This window comes from Triturus cristatus, chromosome 7 (assembly GCF_964204655.1).
Source record: "Triturus cristatus chromosome 7, aTriCri1.1, whole genome shotgun sequence".
NCBI classification, from domain to species: domain Eukaryota; kingdom Metazoa; phylum Chordata; class Amphibia; order Caudata; family Salamandridae; genus Triturus; species Triturus cristatus.
Window position 1 is genome coordinate 488,391,328 of NC_140590.1, and position 12,180 is coordinate 488,403,507.

At 46.5% G+C, this 12,180-nt stretch overlaps 1 protein-coding gene across 1 annotated transcript in view; it reads left to right on the plus strand.

Moving 5' to 3' along the window:
• Positions 1–2,169: 2,169 nt before the first annotated feature.
• The window catches only part of LOC146809966 (bMERB domain-containing protein 1-like), a 329,341-nt gene continuing 319,330 nt past the window's right edge, over positions 2,170–12,180 (plus strand). The window contains exon 1 of the mRNA XM_085616839.1: positions 2,170–2,497. Coding sequence (XP_085472965.1) covers positions 2,419–2,497 — 79 coding nt within the window. The 5' untranslated portion in view covers positions 2,170–2,418. The remainder of the gene's footprint in view (positions 2,498–12,180) is intronic.

Below are 12,180 nucleotides of genomic sequence, written 5' to 3' on the forward strand. Positions count from 1 at the left end.
CTGATCAAGTGATACAAACAATTCATTCTAAATAATGATTAAAAGCACATTATACAGAATCAGAAGAGGCAAATTAGAAGGACGTTGCTGTTTACATGAACTGCGGCTGCCCGAGGCCACCACAGGGGGCCAATCAAGAGGGCATCCACCCCCCACTCCTTTCTCCTCCCCCCCTTCTCTTGGGGGGTGGTGGGCCTAGGGAGGAGTCCCCCCCTTGGGTCGCGGGTGTCCCGCGTCACGTCCGGTGCGCGAGGCGGGGTGAGGGGTGCTTAGGTGTACCCCACCCCCTCCTTGACCTCTTTTCGCATCGGACGCGCCGCGGATACCACGCTTCCACCACGCTCTCCCACCCTACCGCTTACCCGGCATGTTGGCAGTGGGAAGCATGGTTGAACTTTGTAATTTTGTACTTTTTCATTGTAGTCGGAGTTACAGGGCGATCTGGAAGCATATGGGTACAGAACGGTACCGCTGCGCGGCACACGGTGGTGCCAGAGCCGAACCCAACCCCAGGAGCCTCGTGGGAGGTTCACGGATTCTATGTCGGCGCCCCGTAGTCCTTCGGGCAGTTGTGGGCCTGAGCAACGGGGGGCTTACCTAGCTACGCTCCGCCCAGAAGGGCGTGAGTATAATGGACCTAGGGTGGTCAGGTGATCCTGGAAGGGGATCACCAAAAGGTGCGGTACTAAGTGGTTCACCACGGTGCTGCTAGGCTCATCAGGTGGGCAGGTGGCGAGAAGGCTGCCTGTCCTTGGATCGCCCGTAAGCTAACCCACCAGATTACATAACGTTGTATGTAATAAACCTGCAGCAGTTTTTTCCCCAAGTATAGCTTGTGTGGTGTGTTTCATTTGCGGGCATTCTTGCTGTGGGGGTGTCTGTTGCCATGATGGTGCTATGCCTCAGACTGATTGCCTGATCGAATGACATTAGTTACAGAGTGCACAAAAACCCAAAGGGCTGGGTATAGGAAGATGTGATGCAGTGCAGCGCAGCATGACAACTTGCTGCGCTGCGTCAAATGGAAAATACAGGAATGCGCCATTTCTATTCAGATATGGTACATTCCTACGTTCTACGTGCGCTGGCACTCACAGTGCAGCCTAGTGCCAATGGATGCACCCTTGCGCCCTGGTGCATCACAAGAAGGATTGTTTTTGTGCAGGAAGGGGCACCTTCCAGCACAAAAACAACACGTAGAACGAGGAAAAAAGAGGAGAAAGAAAGTTATTTCTCCAAATTGCGCCTCCCCTGAGAAGGCATACCTTCTATAGTAAATCTGGAAATGTGCCACAAACCATGCTCCACTCCAGGTTTGCTATGCCACGCAGTGCCACGCAAGGTGGCTCTGCGTGGCAAAGTAAATCTCACTAGAGGCTTCCCGTTGCCCTTGCGTGAAGCAAGGAAAGCACAATTTTCTCGTAAATCTGCCCCAAACGTTCACAGCAGCTGGCACGTGACGCCGCCGCGAAGCGCGAACCTGATCCCCACTAGCTGACGTCCATCACAATACAGGAAAGAAGTCAATTCGGACAATGTGCACGAACTCCATATGTGCTCTGCACATGACTAGAAACATTTAACCCTTTCATTGCCATGTTAATAAAAGGTGCGGTTATTACCAGACTCAGCAGTACTCTCTTAATGAACGCCGAGAGCATGAAAGGCTGATTTGGCTCGGGCAAGTTTCTGATCTGTGACGTGCACGTTTTGCACATAGCTGTACAGCAGGTTATTTGCTGTGATTTGAACTTTGAACTGGAGGGCACGCACAGGTCTCTGCATCAGGAGCATTAACCCGCCTAGTAGGATGGGAGTCTATGACTTACTCCATGAACACTGATGTCACATCAGGTGCAGTCGCACCAAGCTATACCGCCAGCATGCGTCAGTGATGCTCCGAGGCGGTGATAAAGGAAACATAATATTTGCAGGGCTGAAAAGCATAATCTCGTTTACTTTATGTGTCAGACTGGGGGTTCCTTGGCTCCTCTTCAGGCAGACACAGATGGAAGAAGCTGGTAAATATTGATTTAGTCTGAAGGATTTTAAGCGCGCGCGCACACACACTGAAGCAGCGCTTCTGAACCACGACCACCAGAGGGCGATATCCGTGAAACAGAAACAGACGCAGTTCCCTGGCTCCCAGTTAAAGCATCCACGGTCTTCGCGACTGCAGCTTCAAGGCAGGTGTCAGCAATTGTGATTATTGTTTTTACTGCTGTTTGTGTGGTTCGCAAATATACTCTCTCCCTCTCTGCCCAACACAACCTAGGATGGGGACTGTGTCATCTTCAAGGGTACCCGGGACAGGAGGGCACCGGGGAAAACAAGAGCTTTGAAAGCCCTGGTACTTTGGAAGGCAAACAAACATACACAAAAGGCAGCGCTGGCAACGGGGGCAGGCAGGCAGGCAGCATGGACAAGGAGCGGAAATCACCCAAGCAGTACGGATCGCTGGACTCAACCAAGTGGAGTGCGGTGGAGCCCGGCAAAGGTAAGGGCGCCAGATCGTGTTATCTGTGATATGTTGTCTAGATATAGCTGCGAAATATAGATGCAAACATATAGATGTACGTGATGAAGTAAGCTCAAGGTACCGAAAGGCAAACGCGTGCACACACACACACCTGAACATGTATTTTCTCATGCATGTGCAGCTATTTATAAATATGAACATCACTTACCTCACACATGCATGCATGCATAGATACACTTCGGAAATGAACACATGCCATTTGTTTTTATTGATTGTTCAGGTACTCCTTGGAGTAAAGACAATATGTGCAGCTGCATGGGACAGGGTTATGTCGGTGATAGTGTATGAGAGACAAGGGAGCTCCCATCCTGGGTTTACAGACGCTACGGGCTCGGGATGTGCACAGCAGAGTCTGCCCTCATTTATGTACAGCCTCAGGCACTGGAAGTCAAGGTTTCCCCTCCGGTTACAGGCTCGCCATAGGATCTCACCTCGGGCAGCACCGGTATTTACTTCCACAGACGCTCAGATACCACAGGTTTCGGCTCTAGAGCGCAGCGCTGTTGTGCAAGTTTCCCAGGTGTCGTAGGTGCAAGCATTAAGCTCCCAGAGTGGCCAGATAAAATAGGCTCGGCGCTAGGCAGCAGGGTTGTCCAGTCGTGGTCAGCACACAGCACGGGCCTGCCTGAAGTAGCAGATGCATCATACAGGTTAGACGGATGTCATAGGTCAGTCATTAGGATGCAGAGCTATCCCTCAGGATAAACGGATGCAAAAATAAATACATCAAAAGGCATCAGCCCTCTCCATTGTAAAGGTTCTACCCGTGCCATCGGGGCATATTTCAGGTCGCATTGCTAGCGCCCATACAAGTAACTGCCAATCAAACATTTTCATTAGGGAAATCCAATCTCCTTATCACCCTCTATGTGCCTTGCCACTCCCTCCTGCCTAAACCAGTCTATGTGGTTTGTCACCGTCTCAGTCAAAGCTTGGCCAGCACCTCACTCAACACTCCCAGCGATGAGAATCTCCCCACCTCCGAGCGAGGCTGGGCTCTGGGCACGGGCCCCGCTCATGTGCAACTTCCTGTCTCGAGTACACTGGCCGCAGCCTTGTGGAGGTGTCACTGTTCCCCTACTGCTTTAACTTGTGTTGTGTGGGCATCCCATGGGTTGGAATAATACATAACCCTCACAACAGGAACGGGATTGCATTTTTTAATATTTCAAGTCTTACTGTCAGAATACGTACACAAATATTTAAAAAAAAACGTTTTTCGTTACCTGTACTGATATAATGTCCCATTTGATCTAATGACTCCTGATGTAAATGTAGAAAACGTCAGCTCCGATGTAGTGACGCCTGCTGTGGTGTCTGCGATGCAAAGCCTCTCGCTGTAGAGCCTTCCATGCAGTCGGCGTACACCGAGTCAAACAGCTCAACAGCTGCTGCTTACAACATCTGGAATGGCACACGACACCAGAGTTTGGGGTGGACCTCAGAAGCAGTGGCGTAGCGAAACTTGAGGGGGGCCCCCCTGCAGGGTACGTGGAGGTGCCCCCTCCGAACTTAATCTGGAGCTCTCCAGCCGAAGTGCAGTGCTGAGGGGGCCCCCTGGAGGTTGGGCCCCCGCACTGCGTGGGGGGGGGGGGGGAGGGATGCGGGGGCCTGTGTTACGCCCCTGCTCAGAAGCCCAACTAGAAATATGTAGCGTGCCCACTACTCCCCCACTGGCAGCAGAAGGGCAGTTTACAGGCACACAGTGGGCATCAAAGAATCGACCACTTTCTTGCTCCCCAATCTCACGTGCTTCTTGTGCGTCTCCGGGCAGTGGTGACGACAGGTAGAATGGCCCTTCCCTGGCTCAGGGGTGACATCATCTTGCCTGAAAGTGGCAAGCTTCTCCTTAGCTGGGTATGATGCCCTTGCTATGCCAGTTTAGTTTTCTCTTGTTTTGTGTCCTTCTGTTGTTTACTTCTGTCTCCTACGAGCTCCAGGTGAGCTGTTGTGTATTTCTCGTGGAAGTGACATACGCATTGCTGCTTTAAAAATGTCTACCACTGTCACTATTTCTATTGTATTATGTTGTTGACGCCTAGTCGGAAGTCAGAAAACTTTATTTTGCCAACACAATGTAGGCATAAAAAGTATACTACATATAAAAACAATTCACAACAGTACAACACACATAAAAAAGGTAATTACTTTTAAAAATACAGATATAAATTCATGTTCATTTCCACAATAGTAAAATCATTTCATTTTGTAAGAATATAATTTCAAATGATTATTGATCTCTTTTTTAGTGCCAATAAAAAAAAAGATGCTAAAGAGAAACAGATAAAAGGATCAGGTAGTAGCTGAAGATAATAAAGTGCTACACGACACTGTTTAAAATTCATTTTTCGCATAATAGGGATAATAAAACGTTTCCTTTCGTTATAATAAAATTTACAGAAAACAAAAAATGTATATCATCCTGCATAGATTGATTATCACAGGTACAAAATGGGAGTTCAGAGACGACATAAACATTGCGAGGAGTACCCAGCATTAACGGAATATAATTTAATCAAAACCTCACCAAGACATACCTATGTTGCAGATTAGTAACGAAGGTTAGGTATGTTCTATATGGGTGCGTTAAATCTATGGTCGGGCACGCCAGGTAAGATTTAACTGTTGGGAGATTAATATTTTTAATCTCCCTTCTTATCTGGCGATTCGAGAGCAGTCGAGCTTTTAGGTCAATTTTGGACATAGTACTGCAGTTAGAAGGTTCCAAAAAGAGGTAATGAAGCCCAACCGCCTTCAATGTTATTTCAACATAATTTAGCCAAGGAATATTACCTACTCCATCTAGTTTCAAGACATCTTTGATGATCTCTCTTGTCAAGGCTAGGGACTCCTTTCGCCATATTGAGTGCCACATTAGGATAGGGGCCATTGCAATTGTATCAGTTATATAAGGGGCACCTAATTCCATGTGACACTTGTAATTAGCACATGACTGTGGTAACGAAAGGATCCTTTTTAGGAAATTGTCTTCAATAATCTGCAGTTTTGTGCAGTCTTTCATGCCCCAGACAGCTGCCCCATAAGTAGCGGTAGAGACAGTCTTGGCTTGGTACACTGTTTTATTAGATCTATTGGTTTTAAGCCAGTTTTTTTTATAAACTTAGTTAGAGCCCCAATGTTTTTTTCCATCTGAGTTCCTCTATTAGTGATCATCTTTTGCCATTTTGTTTGAGAATCAAACATAATCCCTAAATAATTAAAAGAATCGACAACCCCCATTTTTCCCTCTTCAGTAGTGATTTGCGGATAATTTCGATGTTTTGAGCCTGCTACTAAAATAAATGACTTTGAGTAATTCACTTTCATGCTTAGATTACACATAAATTGTGTATAATCCTGGACTAGACGACGCAATGCATTACTAGTACGAGCTAAGAGTACAGCGTTGTCTGCATATAATAAAATTGGCACTTGTGCTGAGTTAATATAAGGGGTATCTGGAGTAGAGCCCAACAAGGCAGATTCCACACCATTAGTATAGAGTGCAAATAGGAAGGGGGCAAGAACGCACCCCTGCCTCACGCCTCTTGCAATTTTAAATGGCCTTGTGCACTCACCATTCCTCCCATAGCGAACACAGGCTGAAGCATCTGTATACAGGTCACAAATATATTCATAATCTTCAGGTCAATACCCATCTCCTCCATGATCTGCCACAGCCTAGGCTGTGCCACGCAGTCAAAGGCTGCGGACAGATCCATGAAGGCTAAATGGAGATGACCTTTTTTTGCAGCCGTGTATTTCGCCATAATTAGGCTCAGGTTCAGGCACTGATCTACCGTGCCTTTCCCTTTTCTAAAGCCAAATTGGCATGGGATAATAATATTCTTCTCCAGTGCCCAGTCCTCTAATCTGTTTAAGATCAATCTACCCATTAGCTTTGCAGTAGAGTCTATTAAGGAGATAGGTCTATAATTTTTCGGCATCGACCTATCCCCTTTTTTATATATGGGAACGATTACAGTTGTTTTCCAAGATGGCGGTGCTTTTGATTGAGCAATTTTATTAAAAACATTGGGCCCGATTCACAGAACTAACTTAAGACAAAATCCTAAACTTACTACCATTTTCGTATTCACAGAAGGTACTTATTCAATTTGGTATTCACAGAAGACACTTACTCATTTCGGTATTCACAGAAGTTAGGAGTCCTAACTTTAGGACTCCTAAATGCCTTCTGTGAATACAGAAAGTCTTAAAATTAGGATTTTTCTCAGTTTAGGAGTCCTAAAGTTGGGACTCCTAACTTTACTACTACTAAACTGAGAAAAATCCTAATTTTGAGGCTTTCGGTATTCACAGAAGGCATTTAGGAGTCCTAATGTTAGGAGTCTTAACTTTACTACTACTAAATTGAGAAAAATCCTAATTTTAAGACTTTCGGTATTCACAGAAAGCATTTAGGAGTCCTAAAGTTAGGAGTCCTAACTATACTACTACTAAATTGAGAAAAATCCTAATTTTGAGGCTTTCGGTATTCACAGAAAGCATTTAGGAGTCCTAAAGTTAGGAGTCCTAACTATACTACTACTAAACTGAGAAAAATCCTAATTTTAAGACTTTCGGTATTCACAGAAGGCATTTAGGAGTCCTAAAGTTAGGACTCCTAACTTCTGTGAATACCGAAATGAGTAAGTGTCTTCTGTGAATACCAAATTGAATAAGTACCTTCTGTGAATACGAAAATGGTAGTAAGTTTAGGATTTTGTCTTAAGTTAGTTCTGTGAATCGGGCCCATTATGTTGTTGACGCCTAGTCATGTTTTCTGGTAATGTTTAACTGGTAGCGTTTGGCACCCATACAGCATTTGCTTCATAGTTGAAAGTATTTTTTAAACAACAATAATAATAATCGCCTCACAACCACTGTGGGTGAATATGGGCTCAGATGCTCTGTGCATTTTGTGGGAATGCCTTTGCTCCCACCTCTTTCAAATCTCACCAACCATCACTGTGAAAATCAACAGGAAACTGGTTTATCGTCACTTTTACGTGACCATTACTAGCCATTAATGTGATTAATGCAATTGAATATTTCAAATAAAATACTTCTCTAGTACGCACTAACACCTAAACTGCGCTAGGTAAACACACACATTGACAGGCCACTGCAAACTCAAAAACACATAAAACATGTCTTATGTTCACAACTACCACAAATTAAATATACACAACGTATTTTACAAAAAGCTAATAAAACACACGAAGAATTGCGGTAGAATGTGGTGCCGATACCGCAATGGCGACTCCAGCCCGTGCCTTATGTGACTAAGTGTATCTAGAGGAAATCAGACATGCAATAAGGGAATTTTTTGATACAAATGAAGGGGCTTTATCCTCTGCCGGGGTGGTATGGGAAGCCTTCATGGATACCATAAGAGGGAAATGTATGGCCACGACTTAAGAGGTGCGGAGATCCTTCAGGCTCACGGTCATGATGTTAGAACAACAGATAGGAGAGATAGATAGGCAGGCCCCACATGGTGAAGCAACCAGGGCGGCGCAAGTCAAACTAATGGCTGACTTAGACGAGGCATGGGAACCATGATTAGAGAACACATACAGAAACCCAACATGAGCAAGTGGATAAATCTGGGCATCTGCTAGCATGGCTGACAACAGAGAAAAAGGTGGCGTTGCTGTTGGTTCCCTCAGGGCCGCTATTGGGGAGATTCTGACTGTTCATGCTGATATTCTGAACAGATTGGCAGAATTGTACAAGGCATTATATACACAACACAACACAACAGCAGTGGGAAGGTAGGCATTGACCTCATTCTGGATGTAGCGCACCTACCTGTGATAGATGATGACACATGTGCTATTCTGCATGCTCCAATAGAGGAGGCAGATATTAGGTGGGCTCTTAAACAAATGAATTCTGCAAAAACACTGGGCACTGACAGGTTGGCAGTCAAATTCTACCACACATGTGGATTTGTTGTGGGCACCTCTCCTGGTTATGTACAAGGAAGCATTTGAGACAGGAGTACTGCCCGCCTCACTCAGGGAAGCAAGTATAGTGGTCTTGCCCAAACCTTGAAGGGATCCTAGTGACTGCGAATCATATTTCCCATTGTCCATGATCAATGTGGATGCTAAGATACTGGGGAAATATTACCCCTCTGTTGCCTAGCAAAGGCAACAGAGGGGGTAGTACACACTGATCAAGCTGGATTTGTGAGCGGTCACACCACCTCTACTAACATACAAACAGCATTTCTCATTATGGAAGAGGCAATGTAAGGAGAGGAGCCATGTGCAGCGGCTAGTCTAGATGCGCACAAGTCATTCAACACTGTTGATTGGGGGTTTATGGACCGTACACTACAGCGCTATGGCCTGGGGACGACTTACTTGTGATGGGTGAAGTTACTTTATAGCAAGAGCAGGGTGAAAGTGGGAGTAGGCAATAGAATGTCAGACAGCTGGCTGGTAGAGAGCGGGACTAGGCAGGGATGCCCCCTCTCACCACTGATATTTTTACTGGTTATCGAACCGCTGGTGCAAATTATATGCACCCGGCACACGAAGGACGGTATAATAGTAGGAGGTCAATGGGAAACGATCTCATTATATGCAGACGATATATTGTTAATACTGAGAAACCCGGTGACTACATGGCTGGCGGTATACAGTACACTGGCTCGGGTGGGGAAGCACTCTGGGTTCCGGCTAAATTGAGATAAATCAGTTCTGTATCCTATGCGGGCAGCAGTGGCAATGCATGCTTACCTAACATAAAAATACAAATGACCCGGTGAAATACCTAGGAGAGTACTTGAGCTCAGACATCACTAAAACATATGACGTTAATGTGGGCAACCTACTGGTCTCCCTAGAATACAGCGTGCGCAAATGGTTACGGATTCCAATGTCCTTGATGGGGTCCATTGCTTTCTGTAAATTGATTATGTTGTCTCGAGTCCTATATGTGCTACAACTCTTGTCGATGTGCATACCGGAATGTTGTTTTCGCAGATTTGACAAATTGCCCCACTTGCTGTATTGGGGTACCAGAAGGGCACAAATAAGCTTAGATGTCCTGAGGCTTCCATGGGACAGTGGGGGGCTACAGGAGCCACACTTTAAGATCTACTACTGGGCAGCTCACCTTCAACATGTGGGGCCGTGACTTCAGGATGAGAGCATGGACCCAGTGGCGAAGATGCTGGCGTGCCTGGCACGGCCACAGGCATTATTGGCTTTACCCCAGTGCCCCGCAAGAAACAGAAAACATTACCCTCACAGGTTCAGACCCTGCTAGATGTCTGGGGACGGGCAACAAAGAATGAGGGGGACGAGTATATCTACATGCAACAGTTCATACTCTGGCACTCAGGGATCCACCCAGCGATGCCACTCTTTTTCAGACACAGAGCTGAGAGCAGATGGGAGATCTATTTGAAGATGTTCTAATGATGGGCTCTGCGGCTTTCTGTGGTAAATGGGGGATAGTGGGTGGCTGCTTCCTTGCGTATGCGGGTCTAGCGGCGGCAGTCCGCAAAGCCTGGGTAGGGTTTCCACGAGAACCTGAAACACATGTGAGAAACCAAACCCTCCCAGACATGGGAGGAAGGGAAAACATATCCAGAATTTACTCGCTATTGACATCACGCATGACTACACGCATCTCCACACTGAGTCACAATGGGAGGATGACTTGAACGTGGAACTAAGGGATCGGGACTGGACAATTATAATGGGAAGTTGCAGGCAAGTTACACGAAACGCCCGACTGAAACTCACACACTACAAATGCGTGCACAGGGACTGCATCACACCATAGTGGCTACATAAAATATATCCCTCCAAAGAAGAATGGCGTCCCAAATGTAAAATAACAGAGGGAGCCTTCCTTCACATGTGGTGGACATTACCAGGCATACCATGCCTTTTGGAGGTGAGATAATTAAGACACTAGGAATATGAACTGACATCCAACTGCAACCAACGGTTCAAATATGCTTACTGGGGCTAATTACACATACTAAGCATACTACATATGTAGAGAAGGTATTGTATCTTGGCGTCACCGTGGCGAAAAAGTGTGTGGCTACTGGCCTTGAGATGAATGACGAAACGATTGCCCACACGAAAACAAGGGCTTTGGGAATTCGCGAGGTGGGTGCGAGCCAAATGTGGGGCAGGTCACAGACTGGTCTATAATGGAGTTGAACAGGGAGGAAACGTGGAATGTGACTTAGTGAGGGTCAGATTACAACGAGAAATGGGGGTGCTGAGCCAGAACAAAGTGCAGATGGTCCGGATGTTTGGCATACTGCAAGTGGTAAAGTTGTAGATGCAGTTGACCTGGAAACAATGATGCCAGGAATGCTATTTGAACAACCTGCAAGTCATGCCTGGACTGACACCTTTCAACTTATGCTGTGACTTACATCTCTCTAACTTTGTGTGGGAGGATGGGGTTCGGGAAGGATGGGACAGAAGTGGAACTGCAATGTTATTCTGTTATGAAAATCAATAAAGACAATTAAAAAAAATAAAGAAACCATATGATGCTTAGCTGCACTTCACTGCATATTCAAAATTCTTCCTGGTTTTATGGCATGATGCTTCTACCCTGCATGGCAAGCCAGTGCTACGTGATACTCCCGCACGCTTGGCTTTCACTGTCATTTAGGTGATAACGGATACCGTGAAGACACGAATGAGGGCATCACACCTAGGGTGACCACCTCACTGCATGCCATGACAAACACGGTTTGCAGTCCTGGCTTTAGTATAAGAACCTAATGCACTTTTGGCATTGTAGTCTCCATTGCTCACTACGCCACTGGAGTCAAGCTATCCTGGCTGATGACGGCTGATAGCCAGAAACTGGTCCTAGGATGCTTGATTCCGGTCCAGGGAAGACATGGCTTGGCAGTTCGGGCTGGACTGTTACCATGAGGCACAGGGTCAAGACTGATTTGCATATGGCCATGTCTAAACTGGGGTGGCGTAGTGGGCAAAAGAACGATGGATTTAACCCAGATCTCTTGACTGGGGGAGAATGTCTGCATTGTCAGCATTCCGTCCATCATTTGTTTGTTGTAACGCTTTTCGCCCTAAGTGAGATGGGTATTCCCAGACGTGGGACCCGTGCTCACTACGCCACTGGAGTCAAGCTATCCTGGCTGATGACGGCTGATAGCCAGAAACCGGTCCTAGGATGCTTGATTCCGGTCCAGGGAAGACATGGCTTGGCAGTTCGGGCTGGACTGTTACCATGAGGCACAGGGTCAAGACTGATTTGAATATGGCCATGTCTAAACTGGGGTGGCGTAGTGGGCAAAAGAACGATGGATTTAACCCAGATCTCTTGACTGGGGGAGAATGTCTGCATTGTCAGCATTCCGTCCATCATTTGTTTGTTGTAACGCTTTTCGCCCTAAGTGGGATGGGTATTCCCAGACGTGGGACCCGTGCTCACTACGCCACTGGAGTCAAGCTATCCTGGCTGATGACGGCTGATAGCCAGAAACCGGTCCTAGGATGCTTGATTCCGGTCCAGGGAAGACATGGCTTGGCAGTTCGGGCTGGACTGTTACCATGAGGCACAGGGTCAAGACTGATTTGCATATGGCCATGTCTAAACTGGGGTGGCGTAGTGGGCAA